At 38.6% G+C, this 22,319-nt stretch overlaps 1 protein-coding gene across 1 annotated transcript in view; it reads right to left on the bottom strand.

The window, feature by feature from the left end:
- The window catches only part of Fife (regulating synaptic membrane exocytosis protein fife), a 2,091,151-nt gene that overhangs the window by 135,916 nt on the left and 1,932,916 nt on the right, over positions 1-22,319 (bottom strand). The window contains exons 18-19 of the mRNA XM_069137999.1: positions 16,306-16,637; positions 13,197-13,370 (exon numbers count right to left, since the gene is read on the bottom strand). Of these exons, the coding sequence (XP_068994100.1) occupies positions 13,197-13,370; positions 16,306-16,637 (506 nt within the window). The remainder of the gene's footprint in view (positions 1-13,196; positions 13,371-16,305; positions 16,638-22,319) is intronic.

The raw sequence follows: 22,319 nt of genomic DNA, 5'->3' as shown, positions 1-22,319 counted from the left end.
TTCATCACGTCTCACGTTCGCCATATTCGGACAGCTCTCTGCTGCTTGTAAGATTTTTCGTGCATGCGGACTATAGGTTACAACTTTATAAGTTTCTGTGTTTTTCATGCCAAGTCACCTATTAGAGTGAAAGAGAATGCCTGCAGCTGTTGATCTCTCTGCCTTAACACGGAGCGCGCAGTCTATCTATGTAGATCTATGTTATTACCCAAGTGTGACGTTACGCTGGTCACGCGTCGCTGCTAAACAATTATCTCGTTAATCCTTTTCTAGTCCGGTGCTTCTACGCTACTCCATGCACCTGTCTTCTTTGTGAATTCTGGCAATGCGTCTTGCGGTTGATCAGCTGAACACTTTACACTACATGTACATGTAATTGATGACGTTGTGATAAGACGTTGCAACAAGAATAAATATATTCTCAATAAGGTGCTGGGAATATGTGATGGAAACGCTAGGAACATTTTGAGATACTTGAATACTTTGAGATGGCAGCAGGATTTAGGAATGTGAATTTTAAAAATGTCACTAATGGCGATACTGACAATGAGTTATTTCGTTACGTTCCTGTCGGTGGCGATAAGCGTTTTCTGGATTCTCGTAACTATAATTGAATTACTAACTAGAAAAAACCGAAGTAATTGTGAAATTGCATCGATGAGCATACTTTAATTTAGAAGATTATTACTCGTCACTTATGTATATCATAATTGTCGGGTTGGTAGCATCGCCGGCGCCGCTCGCCCACCTTTTCATTCCGCCGTTCCCCGGATGGCTCGACCCCGTGCTACTGCTCGCCACATCAAGCAGTGAGCTCTTGTGTATGTGACGCCAAAGTCAACGCATCGTGTGTCACGGATTTTCAGAGAAACATAAGAGAGTACAAAATAAACTGTGATATGAATAAGTTAACAAGAGTCCAATAGAGTGTAGAGAGAGAGAGAGAGAGAGTAAAAGAGAGTCAAATAAATAAGTTTATAGAGTGTGATTAGTAGAGGTAAGTCGTTTATTCAATCCCCAGTCACTGGAATCCCAATAATCCAATAATAATAAAAGCATTCATATAACACAACTCAGAATTTCACATTATTTGACGTTGAGTATATGCGTTTAAACCTTGAAAAACTCATTTTCCCAGACCTTCACCTAGATTACTGAATCATGGAATAAAGTATTCCTTCTCATCTATTTCAGTTCGCAAGTTCTCGCATTTATGGATGTCTCTGACAGAATCAGTACTGTGCAATTGTCTGGATTCAGGTTTAAGGTAAGTGTTTAAAATTTAGCCATCGCAGGATTCAGGACTAAATGAAAATATCATATACTGGCGTCAAAACTGTGGGGTCGTGAAGTAAATAGAGTAAATACCATGAATACCGGCTAATACCAGGTTGAATACTTTATTGAATAGCATGTATTGAACAATAGTACAAGGATACAAGCACGTATCAATACTACTGCTCGCGAAGCGCCGAAGCGTACACTGAAGCAATCTTACTCATATTATCGTTGGTCCTCTGTCTCACGCACACATATCCACCCTGTAAACTATTATGTGCCTTGTCAGTCGGAGCAGTCAATCAACTGAGAAAATGAATAATATTTTCATCATTTTGGCCTTTGTATTACGAAAACTTCTTTTTCCCGCGAAATTTATAACAATTAATTTTTGTGGCGCTGTCCAGAGGTTAGTAAATGGAAGACGCCAGAAATTATGGTATAAAGTAATATGGGATTAACAACTTGTTTAGAACGAAAAAAAATCGGGTTACAGAAATTAGGATGACGTAGTAGAAATGCGAAAGGTAGCGAAAGAACGAAACTAATTAATAGATACGTATGCGCGAAGAGCGTGGCGAAGACTGGGGAAAGATGTGAAAAAGTGCAGGCTCGCCCTCGAGTCGAGGCCATGGGTCGCGTCGCGCCATAAATGCCACATGTAGGGAAATTCCCGGCGCGGTCAAACCCTTGGCTCGCAGCTAGCGAGGCGAAGCCTAGACACTCGAAAATTAACTGCAAAGAACAATAATTGTAAAAAGACAGAAATAGAGAAAAGGAAATATTGTGAGAAATTCTTCGCTGGCTTTCTGGGGGCGGATGTCCGCTACAATTTTCAAATAGTAAAAATATATCATACTTAAATTTTCACACACCGCTGCAACTGACGAGCAGAATAATCGGAAAGGTAGAGTTACGGTTCGAGGTGAAGAAGGTCCGGTACCTCACTCGATTACCGGTATAATTACAATAAAGTATATTTCAAAGCTTGTACTTGATACATAACAAACACGTATGCACTGTAACGTGGCATTTCGGGTGCGCGTTCCAAACGGCTCCCCGAACCCTAGATGAGACTCGAAATTAGGGATCCCGCGGATCAGACTGCTAATCCTTTCGAAAAAGAATGCCAGGACAAAGGTCACGCATCCGATACTCTGAGGGGGGACAATTTTCGGTCTGGCGAGGATGATTTTTCAGGATTTTTTTTATTTTTTTTTTTGTTTCGAGCAGATGCGGCATCATACACGGGAACGGCGGCAAATTCGAAAGCATGATAAAACCACAGTCACGACGGGTCGCGACGAAAGGACGGCCTCACGCGAGGCTACGGAGAGAGCGTCAACGTAGAGCTCTGCCGCGAGGGAACCCAAGGCGGAAGAGACTCCCGTTGGTGGCCGGCGAGCCGTAGCCTCCCCTCACCACGCTGACGTTACGCAACCTCGCGAAGTAATCACCACGCCACTGTCGAACTACGGGATACCGGCGACTGGACCGCCAATCAGCACCCCGCAGCAGCGGGAGCCAACGATAGCGATAAGTTAGCCTATAAGAATTTCGTAACGAGAACACCAATTAGAGCGGAAGAATTTTGACGACGGATAGCGCCTATGTTCGAGGCATGGTCGAATTGCAGCTCCGATTAGTGGAGCTCGTCACTTGAGTCCTGGCGACAGTCCGAGGTAGTTAAATTTGCAGAAAATAAAGAAACGTTATTGAGTTGTGTGTGCCATGGCCGAAACGGGAGTTGACGAATTCTTGGTGTGGTTACGAATCGTTAAGTGCTATTAAGTCTTTGCGAGCTCATTTCGAGTGCAATTTAGCTCGGCGCACCGGTCAACGGTTGGCCAATTCTTTGTTGAGTTAGAGTGGCACTCGAAATTTGTTTGCCGATCTCCTTGTTTGATGGCCGTAGCCTGAGTTCTCGCGAGAACGCTGGGAGTAACATTTGGTTTGTTTATGGTATAAAGTCGAGTCACGGTTTTGAGTCGAGTCACTCTTGTTTTAAATTGAGTGTAGCCAAATTCCGCTGTACCGGGTCGAGTCGAGTCAGCTTGGGTAAAAGTGTCACCTCTAGCGTAGGTCGCGTATTCTTGTGCGTGAACGCTCGGGTTAGCGGGGCGATTTGTGAACTTTCAGGGAACGGCGAGTACGGATTGAGTTCGGATGCGTTGCGATAAAAGTTATACGATTACCGTGGAGACAGACGTAATTACGAATAAAAGCTAGAGGTGCGATTAGCGCGTCGAATAAAGTTTGGTTTTAGTTATTGCCCTTGTGAGGTAGCATTATAGTTGGGCGATTAGCGCTGTATGTAGTTGAGGACGATCGTGGTTAGCGCGTCGGGTCGGATTCCGTTTTTGGTTTTTGAGTTATTGTTTATTACTAAAGCAGCGACTAGCACACGTAGGCTTAGAGGTCTTCTAGATTTAGTTTTTTTTTGTGAGATCTAAGTATTTGATTTTGAATCGCGAAAAGCGAATTTTGAATTATTTTTTCTTTTGTTGATATCAGCGTTGTCGTGAAATATATGATTTTATTTTATTGTAATTTGGTAAATAACGTGTTGGTGTCGGAGGTCTCGCTCTCTCTCCCCAAAAATTACCGCTCCCCTCTCCGCGGTACTGAGCTACCGAGTTGATTGCTGAGGTCTAGCGAATTAACGATTTTGAGGCGTGTTAATCACGCCAGGCGCCCAACAGAATTTCGCGATATTGTTTAAGATCCAGCTTACATCGCGGGACGCCGAATTCTTGTGCACGCAGTAAGTGCTAGGTCATTTCCTTCGAGTGATCGAGGTACGGGAAAAATCCACGTCACAGTGTTTAGAAAAATAGCGTGTATTCACAGCGCTTGCCTTGGCTCATGCTGCATTCACACTAGTACTCATGCGAACGTAGCACTCGTCTTTGGCTGATGCCACCAACTTTGTATTCTTCTGAACGCAAAATCGCCTTTGCGGCTTATGCTGCAAACTTTACAGGTGTCAGAAAACTCACTTTCATCACTTGTTATAAAATATACCGGTTCGTAAATTACAGAAGTTAATCAATGAAGAAACAGGATCTAGCCCAATGTTCAGCATACATATTTTCTTTTGCATCGAGAGTGATTGAGACACTGTTTTTTTATTGATGACATGTCTAATACCAAAAGCCATATAGATTAAAGATATCAAGAAGACAAGGCAAAGGCTTCTCCAAGAAAGTTGCTGAAGTCTAGTGCTGATGTAGATATGCACTGATCTGCCGATCTTGCCTAACTTACCCGGAAAGTACCCAGGGTGTACTTGACCGATTACCTGCATTCTGTCATATGCTGTTCATCAAAAACTAATTCAATACCAATTTTCATGCTCGTGCTAATTGAGCCGTTGAATGGACGAAACTGTCCTAGAAGTTTTGCGGAAAAAGTCGTTTTACGATACAATCAATTGGACGTAACGTATTCACTCTCAGCAGATGATAATGTTCGCAGTTTTCTTACCCTTAGGGGTTGCATTCATTATTTGTTTGAGGTGAACTTTAGAGGCAGTCTTACCCATTAAAGGATCAAATCCGCACGGAAAGAAATACATGTGCAATATTTTTTAATGTACCACACCACACCGCAAATCGTAGATAATCGATGCGGTACATCTTAGGTACGCTTTCCTTATAATCGCTATATGAATTACTACAAGTGGCACCGCTCGTGACAACTTCGATACATTTAAATATGTTAATTCTGACTAGGACTATGAGCGCTGCTTGTAGAATGCCACTTCGGTCAAGGGAATGTCAGACCTTTATCAAATACAGGAAATCGTATTTTACAATTCTTTTTTTTTCTGAGTAATAAAATCTCTCTAATACTTTGGGAAATGATAAGATTTACGATTGAGCTCGTGGATTAACTGGAAGAAGTTAAGAAAATTGATGGCAAAACCCCAAAAATATTTGATTCAGTGTAGTAGCGCATTGTTACTTCAAATCCAGTGAAAAATAGCTGTAAATAATGTAGTGTTTCCGTTAATTTTCTAAACTTTTTTTAGTCAACCCACAAGCAGGATCATCAATCCTATAACATAATAAGGTTTGAAGAGATTCAAATACGTGAAAAAAACAAAAATAAATTACCAGAGCACAATACGCTTTGCTGTATTAGACGAAAGTACAATATTCACTTAAGAACGACGTACAAAGCAAATACTAGTGAAGGTAGACACAAATGTATTTCTCATTGAATTAAAGTTTTGGTTTGCATATTCTAGATCTAATGTAAAATTTTATATATTAAAGCACTTGGAAACAGAATACATAAATAATTCTGAGTTTCATATTTCCGATAAGCTATTCATGGTACATTGAGTCGACACGTGAAATCAACTTGTCGGGATTAGGTGGGGTCTTTAAATGAGTCGTAACGTTGCAAATGTATTATGTCGATGATAGGAGAAAACGGATGCGGGAGTGACATGGGTGGATCGACGGACGGTGAAAATTGATTCTACGATACAGCAGAACGACAGAAAGCTGAATTGAGTTAGTCGGATATTGAAAGAACAAGAGAAGAAAAGAGAATAGAAGAGCAGGGTAGAGAGAGAGAGAGAGAGAGAATAAATCTTACCAGAGCCCCCTATTGATGGTTGATAGTGCGTTGCATAAATTATCGCAGTGGTGTCGAGTGCGTAAATGCACTACAGAAGGATGACTTAGCTGTCCTCGGTGATACAGGTTCACACTGCCACACTGTAACGGTTGGTACAACGCACTCTAGTTGTTGGATGCCGGTCGTGGCGGTCCAGCATAGGTGGTTGTATTCGAATTGACAGAGATAGCAGGGGTTTGAACGGTGCGATTCAATCGAGCAAATGTTATGGGTTTACGGTTGTATTTTGTTTCGAGTTTCGTCAATATATAAGAAGTCATGAACGATGATCATTATTGTTTTGCAGAAAAAGCATTATACACACAAAATTAATGTACAATTCCAAACACACATACAATCGACATAATAAAAACAGTAATCGACGATCTTGATCGATAACAAGACAAGAAGTAGGCAGTGATGTATTGATAGTTAATGGACAGTAGTGATTGTGCATAAGAACGTATAAATGCGTACTATAATGACACAGTTGTAAAGAAGCAATAATTATAGACAACACGTAAGGAGAAAGATGATAGGGGACACACAATGACACGACGTATAATATACCGTGTCAAGTTGATTTGCGAACTGCGTAATTTCACAGTGAACTATAAATTTCCACGATGTAGTGTAATTTTATGAAAATTGATGAAATTGCATGATCTTTTTGACTCTTTTTCTTGTACGATTGACACGTCAGTAGAAAAACACACGCTGAACATTTATTCTATTCCTTGCAATGGCAAAAAACAGTAACACACGGTTCCAGTTCGGAGTAATAAACTAGGTGGAGTCACGCTCACGTTTCCAATTTATTACTGCTGCGCATGGAATGTGATTCAATCTCTAAAGGGTCTAGCCGAATAAGAATGGTGAATCTGCCCCCACCGAATTTTGTGGCACCGATTTTTTCCCAAGTTCCTAACCCAAAAAAAAAATGTTGTGCAAAATTACAGCTTTCTACATCGATTCCGAGGGGTTTTTCTGACGAAAAAACGTGTTTTTTCGATTTTTGCAGTCATTAAATACTAAGAGGCGACCGAAAAATCTGAAACAATTCTGAAAAATCAGAAACATGTTAACATTTATGGAAAAAATATATGCAACTTTTTTTCATGCTGAAGCCTATTATTAATCATCGAATCTTCCTTTAAAAAATGTATTTTGTAGTGCATATATTTTGCTACTATTATGACAAAAATTGACGTGATTCTACTATTAATTCCCTGAAAATTAAACAAAAAAGGCTCAAAATTCGGCCTGCAACACATTGAAAAAAAATAATACGACAAAATTTCACATTTTTTTATGAGAATCCATACATAAATCATTCTTTGGGTTAAATTATCAGGTGATCATGGCTGGAGTAGTTGTGAGACATGACAAACAGATGTATACAATATGATTTTTACGCTTATGTTGGATATGTTGGAATTTTCGATGTCGATTAACAAGGTCGAAATGGAGTTTGTCCAATTTTTGACAATAACATGGATGATAAAATCATCAGAGCTGTCGGTAAGCTGCACAGCTCAAGTGGCGCCGCTTGTGTGAATGTATTGAACGGCATTGAACCTCGAAATCGATCTAGATACTTCGGACACCGGGCCCATTTTCCTACTTATTTCTTTATTTCTCCATCGTGACAGAGTGAATCATTTGTCTCATCCTATACAACTGAGCTGACACACGTCGTAATCGAATGTGTGGTGCACGCACGGCACGCGCATCGACTTTTCGGGCTACAGCACGCAACTGAACGCACGAAAATTCTATTCCCCAAACAGCGAAAACGAGGCGCGCGAACCTTCTCGACGTAACGGGTGAGCGTGAGACGCAGAGGACTTGTGTTACGCCGTGTTGTGCGTCCCCCACCACTCAGCGAAACGCCGCATATGTTTCCGAACGTAAATAAAAACATATAAGCGGAGCGCTCATGTGCCTGCTTAGTCATTTCACTTCACGATTTCAACTCGTCAACTACGATCTGCTCAGTGAGAATATTCAGTGCAAGTCCTAGTCAGTGCTTAGCTACAAATGTATGAATTTCTATCCATTCTATACGATACTCGGGACAAAGAATGAAACAAAAATAGCCGTGCTGTCAGTAAGAATTTTATCAATGTTTCGTCCATCATTAAGCATGGTTCTCGCAGTGAAAACTAGATTTTCATACCAGAAGTTACGCACCCACACAACATCTTAATTTTAAGTTATTGGTTTCAGAATAACTTATGAGCGATTGATCAACATCAGTAATACACCATGTCAACGCCTCAGGTAAGCTCGGATTCAACAACAGATCCGACGAGATATGCATACTGTTCTCGTATGCTTAGAGCATAGAAGGGGCAGCGAAAAAGAATAAACGATTATGGCGAATGTTCAGAATACTCTGTGAGAATAGGCGGTCTTGAAACTTGGGGATATTCTCTGCAATCATTGCAGGTTGATTCCATAGAGCAAAAGTAATGGAAATAGCACCGAATCATTATCGACATCTGGCTCAAGAGAATCTGGACCACAACGTGCAACAGAGTTTGGTGGATCTCGCCAATGTTCTATGCCAGAAGTTGATGATGAAGATTCAGACCTCTATGAGTTGCTAACGCAGACATATTCACTTTCTTTACACTCATCTCAAAGGACTTCTTCACAACAATCTTCTACAGTGATACCTTTACAAAGTTCCACAGACACTCCATCACAATCGTCTACTGGCAACCCATCATTTGTAGTGCAGGAGCCAGTCAATGTCGAGTTGGTAGAAATGCCTTTTCCACGGGTAGTGTCAACTCACAAATACTGCTTTCTTTGTTACTCATCATCACCAATCGTCACTGTCACTTCTGAAGCTCGATTGCAAGCATTCCAGAAAAGAAAGATCTTCATTCCTAAAGGAAATCGTTGTTGCCCAACTCATCTGATAAAAAACAAATTCTATTCAGATGACCCAGCTACGTTGAAAATACATGCTGGTAACATTATGATTGAAGTATCAGACTTGACGTTTTTCCTGAATGACTTGTCGAATGGCCAAGAATTGAAGCATCAAATTAGGGATGGTACTCTATCTGATCAACGTCTGGAAGCATTGACTGGGCTCAGTTACGCAAATCTGAATGAGCTGTCTGGGAAAATGAAATCGATGAGGAATTCCAAGACCCGTCACATTTTGCAAGCAGTGGTAGTGTTTCTTTTCAAAATGAGGACTGGGAATTCGAATAGTATAATTGCATCTGTACTAGGGCTTGATCGTGACCAGCAAGTTTCAGGTTATTGTGCAGAAGTTGTGAACTCTTTTGAGAAAGATATTTTACCAGAGGGTTTTGGATATTTTAGCAAATCAAGGGATGATCTTGTGGAAAATCAAACTTCGGATACAGTGAAGAAACTGTATGAGCTCGAGGACCAATTAGTGCTGATATTTGATGGAACTTACATTCGGCATCAGAAGAGTACGAACAACAACTGTCAACGAAAATCGTATTCTGGACAGAGAAAGGTCCCAATATGTAAACCTTTTACTATTTTCACGACGAATGGGTACATTGTTGAGATGGAGGGGCCTTTTTACGCTACTGAAAACGATGCCAAAATAATGAGAATACTGCTAGACAATCCAAATGGTCTCCAACGAATCATGAGGCCAGGTGACATTTGCGTAGTTGATCGAGGATTCCGAGATGTGCTGCAGCAATTAGAAAGGAGAAAATATAAAGTACTCATGCCAGCATTAAAACAACGTAGTCAGCTCACAACTGAAGAGTCGAACAACTCTCGATGGGTTACAAAAGTTCGTTGGTTGGTCGAAGCAGTTCACGGTATCCGTGGCTAGAAATATAAGCTACTTCATCACTCTTTAGATAATAAACTTCTCCCAAAGGTTCAATCACTCTTCAGGATTGCTTGCTATCTGAATAACATCTTTAGAAAGAGGTTGAATTCTGATGTTGGCATTAGGGATGATATTATTGAGCAGATGAAGTCTAGGCGTAATAGCGAGAATTCATTGGTAGAAGAGGCGGAGTTGGAGCGTTTGAATTGCCGAAAAAACGCAATTTCAACAATGAGCATCAGCTGATTTGCTTGATTTCCCGGAGCTGACCGAAAAGGAATTGAATATACTCTTTACTGGTTCATACTAGCTATCTCAAGCAGTATCTTACCTTGCTGAAATAATGGACGAGGATGCAAATATTGCACTCAATTATTTGAAGACATTAGAAGATGCAAATCACGCAATCGTTCAAGTTCTTGTGAGGTCGAGACACATTAATAGAAAAACTTATAGATACTACATTGATTATACTCGTGATTCCCAAGGATCTTCTGGAATTCGCCGTTACGTTTGTGATTGTCCAAATGGCAAACGAACCGTTCGTTGCTGTTCACACATTGCTGCAATCGTTTATCATCTATCTAATGCGCGATATCTATCGAAAATTATAAGACCAGCTGAAATCCTCACAGGACTCTTTGATGTAGAAGAGGTCAATGCTGTCATCAACAGTGATAGCGATGAAGATTAAATATGTAGCAATATAAATACTAGGAGTTAATGCTTGATCAATGACATTTATGGAAACTCAAATTACACTTATTATACTAATAACATTTATTAATAAACTCAAATTAGCAATAAAATCCTACTGATTACATCTGTTTGTTATGTCTCACAACTACTCTAACCATGATAACCCAACAATCAAACCTAAAGAATGATTTATGTATGGATTCTCATAAAAAAATGTGAAATTTTGTCGTATTATTTTTTTTCAATGTGTTGCAGGCCGAATTTTGAGCCTTTTTTGTTTAATTTTCAGGGAATTAATAGTAGAATCACGTCAATTTTTGTCATAATAGTAGCAAAATATATGCACTACAAAATACATTTTTTAAAGGAAGATTCGATGATTAATAATAGGCTTCAGCATGAAAAAAAGTTGCATATATTTTTTCCATAAATGTTAACATGTTTCTGATTTTTCAGAATTGTTTCAGATTTTTCGGTCGCCTGTTAGTATTCAATAACCACAAAAATCGAAAAAACACGTTTTTTCGTCAGAAAAACCCCTCGGAATCGATGTAGAAAGCTGTAATTTTGCACAACATTTTTTTTTTGGGTTAGGAACTTGGGAAAAAATCGGTGCCACAAAATTTGGTGGGGGCAGATTCACCATTCTTATCCGGCTAGACCCTTCATAAGATGTGTTATCCAAGATTCCATCCTTACACTCGTTAACTATTCATCATTTTTAGTTACAACGTGAGTATGCTCGAAAGCGACAAGTTGGCTTTATCGAGAGTGTCAGGTCATTTACTCAAGCTACTTCCAGCGTCAAGTCTTACCTTACCTTCTTTCTTTCGCTCTGAGTTTTCATTTTGTTTTTTTTTTTTTTTTGCCTGGGTTCAGTTAGCAAATAGCATTTAACTATGTAGGCGAATTTTTCACATATTGTTAATAGAAATTGTCATCATCACACCTTCATAATAATTTCGCAGTTGAATTCTTTTGATTGCTCAACGTTTAGTAACGCGTGTTAATGGTAGATACATGCATATAGTGACATTCTTCCGACGAGATACGTATACAGAGCAACAGCACAGTGATATACAGTGTGAATTTCTTGCGATATAATTGTACGTAGTTTATTATAATTTAACGCACTCTAAGAATTTGAGTATTGTAGTCACAGTTGGACATACAGCGCTCAAGTGCAACGTGACGAATGAAGCTGCGCTAGCAGCGTGTCAATCCATTGATCAGCGTGTTTTGAATATTATAAATCATGTTAAGTAGCTAGCATAAAACTCAATCGTACTATTTGATATGTATTTTATTCATTTATCACGTTGCCTGTTCGAACCCTGTTCGGAAAATTTGATGTTATCTTTGTGACAATAAATCAAAAGGACTGGTACGATTAAAAATACTGACGACTCATACCAAATTCAAAATAATTCTGCTGCTACATACAATGCTTCTAAAAGATAAGCGTATACGATTCATTGTTAACCGTCCAAAATTTTAAATTCATATATCAATGTAATTTGTAATAATATTTCGTTGATTGACAACTGTCCATTCTTGTTACCGATTGTTTAGCCAATTTTTCAAACAAAGAGAATTCCAACAGCTGACCAATCATCCTATTGAATATTTATGCAAGTATTTATATTTTTATTACAATTAATACAGTTATAAGAAATTTGTTACAGCGCATGCACTACAATTTGAGATCACTGGTTGTCAGCGTGACCAACCACCACGAACGTTACCTCAACAATTGTGACAGTTGCCACTGGCAGTTGTGTTCCATACTGACAGATGTCAAAATTTTGGAGGTTACATACATCGTGGCGAGCTGTCATCTAAATTTATGACAGTTGGTCGCCCTAGCAAACAACTCGTTTTAGATTGTAGCGCGTGCATATGAAACTACAGCATATGACGGAGTATTCTATTGTTAGCAATTCACACTGTACGTATAAAATTAAAAAAAAGTATCCAGGGAAGTCGGTTAAGCGGATTGTTTCTATAGTTCGCAGACAATATTACTGTAGTGCTACGCGTGATCGAGTCAATGCACTCTTAATCCAATAAAAGATTTTTAGTCCAATTTCCGGTTCCGGAAACCATGGAGAGAATGGCTAGTGACTATTCCAAGATATCTTAATATGCAAACACCGACAAAAATTGTCAATATCTGATGTGAATTATTGAAATGAGTTATCAACAATTGATTGATGAACGTCCTAATACAGGACGAAGTAACAGAGAAATAGGGAAATAGTAAGTAATAAACTTGAAAAAGATACAGTAACAAATAATATTCGGTTGATTAGTCGGTCAGTCGGTCCAAAGATACACAAAGAAGGAGAGGGCGAGGGATTGATTGATTAATTGATTATTTAATATGCCCAAGCAATGCTAGAGAGCAAAATTTCAGTACATTTGTAGACAGCATCTGAAGTATGAGAATTATAAGGGAGTAGGAGTTAGAGAGGAATAAGGAGAGGGAGAGGGACAAGGAGAGGGAGAAATCAAGAAGAGAGACCGCGATAAGATGTAAGCAATACATGTGATACGTAATTGCCTCGTGACAAGTATAACAGGACATGTAGAAGATATCACGTAAACGTATGACAAGAATGTATAAAAAAATAACAGAAGTAAAAAGTCAAAGCAATTGGTGAAAATAACTATGCAACAGTCAAACGGATAATAATGAAAATATTCATCTTTTTGTAATTAATTTCATCATTCTATTGTCTATACTCACGACTGCCTCGCCTTTTCTCCGACGACAGACTCATGGTTCGACCCAGCTCTCCTTTAACAGCTTTTAAAGATCTCAATACCTCATCAGGATCTCGCATCACCCTTGCACATGAACTGCGTCGGCGGTCCCGATTGTAAACGGCGACTGGAACGTCAGCTTCGCCAGTGCTGCCACCTGAGATTGATAAGGGCATTAAAATGATTTCAAATGAACTTAAGTAAGGTGGATGTACCGGTTTTTTCATCACCTTAGTGTGGTGTATGTACGACGTGTGCGTATTGTACCGCGGAGATTAGGGATGTATATACGGGCACGCGTTATACCTATATACGTAGAGATGTATATGTACGAGAGTGAGTGGGAGAAGAGAGTACGAGAGCCGAAGAGTGTGGTAGTCAGTCAGTTGAAATAAAGTTGTCTTCTCGTAAACCTGTGTATTGATTCCTCTCTCCGATCCAAGATATCACACTTAGTATCAGTTATGTCAACACTATACAGATAATGACAGATAGAATGGGCAGGTGAATGGTACAGTCGATTCACCGAGTAAAAGAGAGAGAAAATCGAGTTACCCCCCATCTATCCTTGTCTACCAAGCATGCGGAGTGGACAATTGCCTAGAGGTAGAGCAGAAGTACCTAATCACGCATTCGCATGGTCGCGGCATGGCGCTGTAACAATCAGAGGCTGGCAAGTTGCCGCGCGGCAAGTGGTGCTGCGCCGCGCGCTAACTTCGAATAGCCTATTGTTTTGACTTTCTTGTAACGCATGCGTAAATGCGTATGCAAACAAGGATAGATGGGGGTACCTCGACTTACTCTTTCTTTTCATCCGCACGACCTTACCACTTATGTTTTCGATTTCATGGCCTTTTGTAGTTTGAATAAAACAAGGTATTCGTCGATGTGAAACCAACAGAATATATTAGTTTAATATTTTCGACGTTTCGGCTGGACTATCCGCAAACCATTTTCAGGGCTAATAAAGAAAAACCATTTTACCTAATTAATGTTTTCCCCATAAATTGTATGTTCTGATTCGATATAATATTTGAATGTTCAAATTTAAATGCATAACTAATATTTTATAGATAAACCAATCAGTTATTTGACTGAATGTCATCTCACGCCTATCAATTGAGGTTATGTATTAATAAGCGACTTTATCTTTTAGATGTTCTATCACCAAATCGCAACAACCGGGCTAATGGGAGACCCCATAGCAACCCCGAAAGATTGCTTGTAAAATTGATTATCATAAGCAAAATAACTGGATTCTGGACATAATTTGAGGGCTTCTGTAAATTCCTTTATTTAATAGTGGTGTGAGATATGATGTCCGGCCATCTTTTGTTTATTATAGAAATCGCAAGGCTTGTAGGTATATTAGTAAGCAGCGAGACGACGTCAAGTGAAACCAGATAATAGTCTGGGGGGATATTTTTCCCTCTAGTTTCATTAACAAATGACCAGGAGTCTTTGACATGTTTTTCCGTTTTTCCATTGATATGAGATAAAAACTAGCTGAAAATTTTGAAACTTTCTACGTCGGTGAGTTAATGTTAGAAACTATAGGTCTGTGTGGTATGTCTGGTTTATGAACTTTTGGTTGAAAGTAGATTTTAGTTGCGAAAGAATGATGTGTTTTTAATTGCTTTACTGAAAAGGAATTCATCTAGTTTTCACTCAACCAAAGATTTATATGATCATTGACTTTTTTTCTATAGTGTTAGGAGGATCCTTCGGTAATAACGTATATGTACTAATATCATTGAGTAAGCTTTGACATTTATGGTGATAGTCATTCCTTTCAATAAGGACCGTTGTTTACCTTTATCGGATTTAGTTAATATGATATCATCATGTTTTTGGAGGAATTCCACTTATGCTAAATCCTGCGTTTTGCTCACTTATCTTTTATTATCTCTATGGGTGAAATTCACTTTTCGCGAGCCAAGGTTATGACTGCAAATGGTACAGAGCTACTTTTATTTGTAAAAACACTAAATTTTCAATTATAAAGTGTACCAAATATCAAAAATTTCCATTCAAAACTTGCTCAAAGCCGGATTTTGTCATGATTCAAACAATTAACTAAATTAGAAGTGAAATGATTGAATATTGAATTTCATGAAGCTGGTCGTACAGTACAGTGACTTAAAATATTCTTATAGAATTACAAAAATTACATGGATTTAAGAAAACTCATAGTACGACCACAGGTGACTTCAAGTTATTTTAAACGACTTCAAGTCATTTCAAAATAATTTCAAAGACTTTGGACCAACGTTAAGTATTAATTAGCTGGATTTCGGTGTAGATACGTGTGCAGCTGAGCTGAAATAATGTTCAAACGAAGGAGCTACAAAATAAAAACTGAAAAAGTTTGACTGATTGTACAGTTAATCAAGTTGAATTTGATACAAACAATGTTCCCTAAATATGGAGGCACGAAAAACGATTAAATTTTCTCGGAAAAAAGTCAGTTTCAACAACTTTTCAGACCTGGCATACTGTTCTGTTTTAATTTGAATGAAGAAACTATACCATATATCTAATTTTAATCAATTTTAGCTAATTTTATTGACAACTGAATTATCTTCATTCGGCTGGACTTAAACGACTCGTTTTGAATCCATACAAGTTGTATACATCGAACAGATGTTCTGTTTCCAAACATACTCCAGTTAGCAAAAATTCATATCACATGACTTGTACAGAATTCACTCACTAATAAAATGAGCCTTTATTCCGGGAAATTTGGAAAACGGAATTGGTTTATAACAAGTGCTGCAATGTAATGTAAGCTCTCTTACAAAGAAAGTTACACAAGTCGATCGTTGGGGATACCTTCCGTTTCAGATTATTAATCAGTAACCTGTTTCGACGTAAATTTATGGTTTTCAGTTTTCGTCCATGCTAAGTGGATAATAATATTCCGATAAAATCAAGCATTAGTTTCTCTTTCAAGTTGATGATTTTAAATTACAGCTTCTTCACTTTTCCCGTTTCTATGGTTTTTTGACTGACCTATACACCTGACATAATCAAAATGAGACTCTATCAAGTTCTGGATACTGACAAAACTGCCAAAGGCAACAAAGACTTACGTTTGCTGTCAGTCCCTCCTTGACTCTGGAAACTGCTTCTTCGGCTACCTGGAAGCGACCTACTGTAATCTTTACTGAGTTCATAAGGCTCAACTTCGAGCTGTTCAGACTGGCTTGATCCCCTTCTTGAATTGGCTTGCCAGGCGTGGTCAGGATGAAGAAAACACGGTTCAGGGCTTCCGCTCTCACTCTGAGTGTCATCGCTAATACTCCTTTCCCGGAAATCAGTTCGTCTCAATAATCTTTGAGCAATTTCAGTAGACAAGGAACCGCGCGGTGAACAGTGCGGCGATTTACCATACCGCAAGCCACGTGGATCCTCCAAACGGTACCTGTAGAAGTGCATTTTCAGAAAATGATTTCCCATTCGTTGAATCCAATAGTGAGAAACTATGTAAACTAGTTGGTATCTGTTTTTAAAAGGTATTCTTGGATGAGAAGGACTAAATGACCCTGTTTCGAGATTTTTAAACAGTCCGTTTAGAAATGTTTTTTAGGTTATAAAAACATGTGTCCAGCGTTTCATAACTCCATAGCCCCCTCCATCCTCTCTAGGGAGGGACCAAAATTACATTTTTTGCATCCGATTTTTTATTTTAAGGTTCGATTCACGGATTCTTACAAAAAAAATTACCTACATCCATTACTAAAATACCTCTTATGTAAATCAATTTAGATGCAAGGGACCACTCCCAAGGTCCCGAAAAAAATTCATATGTTTCGAAAGCTAATCGATGTGATGAAAACTTGACTTGTCATTTCATTGCTTCAGATATATGTTACCTGCACTGACTATTTTAAATTTTCGTGAATGGTGCGCCATGTCAAGAATGACGATGTTTGCACTTGTTTGCCATTCTTATACTATTTTCAATCATGTCTTGAAAAAAGTTGTCTGAATAGCTATAAAATATCGAGATTTGCCTTTCAAACATTAATTCACCTGATATCGAGCCTTGCGACCCTGTATATGAGAGTTTTGAGTTGATGAAATGTCTTATTTCAAGGGTGAGAACAATAATGTTGATTGATTTCTCGACCTGATCTTGAATCCATGTACAGACTTTCTTGGTGTCGAAGGTCAGTTTAATCGAAAAACAAGTTTGATGTTTTGGCCCGGGGGGGGTTCAAGATAGCTAGAATATTTAAAATAATAAGTCATAACATTTTTTTACTCCATCAACAAGTCAAAGTTAAATTTTCCGAATAAAATACTGGTGATGATTATGATAATAATGCATAGGATTCGAAGAAGTTTTAATTTTTTTAAGAAAAATGTTTGTCACTGCGTCTCATCACGGAGCAGGTTAGTAATGGCACTTTGCAGTAAGTATTTTGAACAAGTATGCGAAAGAAATTGTTTTATTCTCGTATCCATAACTGTGTAAATATTCCTTACAACCAAGGATTTACAGTGGAGATGATATCTTATCCTCGTGACTGTCTTCATCAGCAATAAGATAAACATTTTCCACGTCAAATAGTTTCGTTAGCATTTTTACGGATCGAATTATTTCTTATGAGTACTGTAAGACAGGTAGTATACAAGAGCAGCTGCATGAGGGTAATATCCAATTGTTCGTATACCATTTGTACAGCTACAACAGTACTCTTTGATTGCTTCTATACTAACATTATTCTCATCGTAATGTATGTAAGATAACACAATGAAAGCGAATGATCTTCTGTAAGCATTTCTGCTAGGTGGGATAGAGTCTGAGAAAGTTAATGGGACCCAGTATCTAGGACAGGATATCATTCCCACTGTGAATACGTGGTTGCAGGAAATATGTTTCGTGGGGCGCGTCCTCTTTAACAAAAAAGAGGCCGCGTATTTTTTTTATTTGGTCACGATTTCCAACTCAAGAAAACAAGGATTTAGGTGATAGGAATAAATGAAATAAACACGTATTTTGAGCTATCAGTTCTATGTTTTATTATGGCTCAGAGAGGAAAATCTTTGAGGTATGAACCTTAGAGAAAAAACTCCTCGCGAATGTTGAATTTACAATATGTATAGGATATTTATCATGTCAAATATATTTCGCACAATGAATTATTTCGGAGGTGAAATCTACGATTACGAGACAATATATATATATTGTAACGTTTTTAGACGTTATGAAAATAAATAAGGATCCGGGAGTTTAATTAATGAGACAAAATCAAAGGCGTTAATAAAATGCTGAGAAAAATCTTCAATTGCAGGAAACGTGTTTCTAGTTCAGAGTCTGAAACAAGACTGTTTTTACAATAATGTTGGTTGACGCAGCAACCTTATTCTTTTTAAAGACATAAGAGGTTTATAAACTTCTTTTATCTATGATGACTACTAGATCATTAAAAGGGGGCAAAACGGGTGATTTCACTTTTTGTAATACTACTCCCCCCCGAGGAAAAGAGTCGCCCCGACTCCGGAAAGATAAAACGATTGTAAAAGTGATCTAGCAGTCAGTGCTCGAAGGTGAGTTGAAGCTGTGGCTCTAAAAATTCAAAGACTCCCTTTTTTACTATCTGGCATTTGCCCACAGTCTCAAGGTAAACCACAAAAAACCTTGAGCAGATAGTTGAGCATCAAATTGAATTTCAAAATTTTATGTGCCTTGTTTTATAAAGATAAGTGTTATTCAGTGTTATATATCTTCATGAATTTGAAGGAATCAAAATCATCCGGATCGACGTCGGAAAGGAAATCCATTCCTCTGACAAGTACGTCGAGGCGGAAAACCGTATCCGGGAAAACTCTGGGTCCTAGGCAAGGAAAAGGCTGATTCCCTCCGAGAATTGGAACAGGAAACAGGAAGAAGGAATGGGTGACTGAATCCAAGACTTCTTCCAGAAACAGCACACCCTAGAGTTTGGAAGGACAAATGTGAGTGGTGGCAGATCAATCCAAATTCGCTTAGGAAAAGCACGGAAAAGTTGAATCGAATATTCATTTCAGAGAGAAAAGAAACGATCTTATCTGAATCATTTCCGTGTGATTCTTCAAACAAAGGCCACCAGTCATTCTCAGAAATCGGGAAAGGTCGGAAGGAAAATGCTGTTTCACAACTAACCTGAAAAAGTGCTCACAAAAACTGACACTTGGGGTTAATAAAATATGAAAATCAAGCAATCGCTCATCGACCTTGAAAAATAATCGTGGCTCTATTTACATTATAAAAGAAACCAAAGCCTATCCGACACAAAATCCGATTCAGAAGAACAAGTTTCTAGAAAGAAACAAAATTCATGGAAAAACAAAAGATTAAGACAAAACAAACAACTCTAAATATCTAAATAATTCATTCACGTCCAACCCTTGATTCTGCCATCATGAATTCAAAAGAACATACGTCCCTAAACGCGGCAGTATTAGCCAAAGGATTCCTTCTAGAAAACCTAGAAGAACACTCCGCAATAGATATTTCAAATTTCCTCAATTCTCTTTGGAGAGGAATTTCCTGTGGGCAGCTCAACGCGGTTTGAGAAGAGGGAAAAACAGGCTACCTATGTCAGAGTTGTTTTGATACTCAGTGAGTATACCATAATGAGTAACTCAAATAAATTATAAGAAGAAAATTTCCGCTTCAAAAACACTATTTCATTCTTTTAGCTCAAAACCCGAATCTCTTCAACACTGAGTTTCTTTTCATATTACTTTTTTTTAAAGAAAAAGCAAAATGTTGTCGGTGCAAGCAGAGTCTTTACGTCATAGTAAAACAAGCGGAAGGATGCGGAGAATGCGAAATCGTCAAAGAGGAATTAAAGAAAATTACAAATGTTGCTCGCTATTATCGTTTATTTTGATGTAATTATAAAAAATGGAGTTTAATTCATAAAGTTTTGTTGAATAAATTTTTTTTTTTTTGTAACAAGAAAATTCTTTTAGTATTAAATTCAAAGGCTTAACCTTGTCCGTGTGACATTGCGAAACAGAAATTAGAATAAACTTGGTCGGCTGCGGATTCTGTATTGATAACTAAAACAGGAGCCGATAAAGAAGAAAAGATTTGTTTGATCAACCATTCCGCATGAACCTCATGAATAGTTCTGAGTTCTGAGCTCTTAAGAAATGTTCGATTCTTCTTCACGAGAACGGGAACTGACTCGGGCGAAAGAAGTTTCTGGAAAAACTCTCAAGTAAACAATTAAATCTACTCTGAGTTCAGACGAGCCAATGAGAAGAACGAAATTTTTCATCAATAAATGAGATTCGAAGTCGCGAAAATTACCCAATCTTCGACGAGCTTCTATGAAACAATTGCTACTAAATATCGATCTTTCCATCACCTTTACAGGTAATGAATTTGTCTGAAGATGCCTATCTAACATAATCATTTGAGCAAAATGCTGAAAATAATAGCAATATCGATCCTGATACATTAAATCTAAAAGATTAATTCCAGCGACGTCTCGATATTCCTCGAGAGGTTCTAAAAGTGTACAGACCTGGCGATCTGCTAAAAACCTCTTGGTGAAAGTTGATTTTCCGCAACCGATATTCCCTTCAATAATAATCGTAAGCGGTCGAGTTTTATTCAAATGAATTCCAAAAGGAAGATTCTTCTTCCAATCGATGACTGACTGTAAAGAAGGTTAAGTCGATCACAGTTGACGAGGATGTACGTCTGAAGATCTAACTTCGAAGGATGTTTCAGGTTTTGGGAAGTCTGTTTCGGGTTGATCTTCTTCAAATGGAGCAAGACGGTCCAGGTGTACCACTTTTGGCTTGGAGTAAAGGTTTTTTCAGATCCTGTAAACGACATCATTCATCCGGTTAACCACTAAGTAAGGGCCTTCCCAATTTCTTTGTAGTTTCGGACATCGTCCTTTTTGTCTTTGAGGTTGAAAGAGCCAGACAGAATCTCCGGGATTAAATTTTAAATCCCTGGCTCGAATATCGTAACGAGTTTTTAGTTTGTCTGAAGCCATAGAAATTCTACTTCTAGCAAAGCTATGAATTTCTTCTAATCGTTGTTGTAAAAGAGAGGCATAATCTGTTTGGTGCTGTCTTTGCACAAGAACAGGGCCTTTTTCTAAATCTGACGGAAGTCGAAGATTTCTTCCAGTAAACATGAGGGCTGGCGTCTGTTTTGTCGTCTCATGAATCGCAGATATGTAAGATAAGAGGAAGAAAGGGATCCAGGAGTCCCAGTCTCTTTGATTCTGCTCCACGAAAGACGACAAATATCAAAGTAAAATTCGATTCAGACGCTCTATCATGCCGTCAGATTGCGGATGCTAAGGAGTCGTACGAGTCTTTCTAACCCCTAAAATCTGGGTAACCTCTTTCATTAAGGTTGACTCGAAATTTCGGCCTTGATCAGTATGAAGTTCAAGAGAAACTCCGTATCTACAGATAAACTCTGTAACGAACGCTTGAGCTACAGTGGAGGCTTCTTGATTGGCAAGTGGGACCACTTCAGGCCATTTGGTGAAATAATCGGCAATAACCAAAGCATATTTATTTCCTGTATAGGTTGTAGAGAGAGGTCCGAGAATGTTTATTTCTATTCCCTCAGCAGGAGCTCCCTCGTTGTACATTTAAAGAGAGCTGTGTCCTTTAGCTCGAGGTCCTTTCTTTGTCGTGCAGATTCGACATCTTCGGCACCAATCTTCAACGTCCATCCGACAACGAGGCCAAAAGTAGAAGTTGCGTATTCTGCCTAGAGTTCTATTCGAGGCGTAGTGTCCACCTGTAGGAGAATCATGATAAGAGCAAGAATCTCTGGAACTCGAGTCCTAGGAACCAAAAGTTGCCACCTGATTTCCTTCAAGTCTTCAGATTCTCATTTACGGTATAAAATTCCGTCAATTAAAAGGATAGAGTCCCATTTAGCCCAATAAATTTTCAAATCCAGCTAGGTGAAAATATATCTTGCCAGTCCGGGCGGGTCTCTGTTTTCTTCCAGGACTTAATTTGAGTTAAAGTGTTCTCCTCTTGTTGAGATTTTCTCCATTCCTCCAGGTCTTTTTCGAGAAAAACTTTCCGTAATAAAGGAGGGGGATTTCGGTTTTTCTATAATCGT

This window comes from Neodiprion pinetum, chromosome 7, assembly GCF_021155775.2.
Source record: "Neodiprion pinetum isolate iyNeoPine1 chromosome 7, iyNeoPine1.2, whole genome shotgun sequence".
NCBI classification, from domain to species: domain Eukaryota; kingdom Metazoa; phylum Arthropoda; class Insecta; order Hymenoptera; family Diprionidae; genus Neodiprion; species Neodiprion pinetum.
This window is presented reverse-complemented; position numbering and strand designations above follow the sequence as displayed.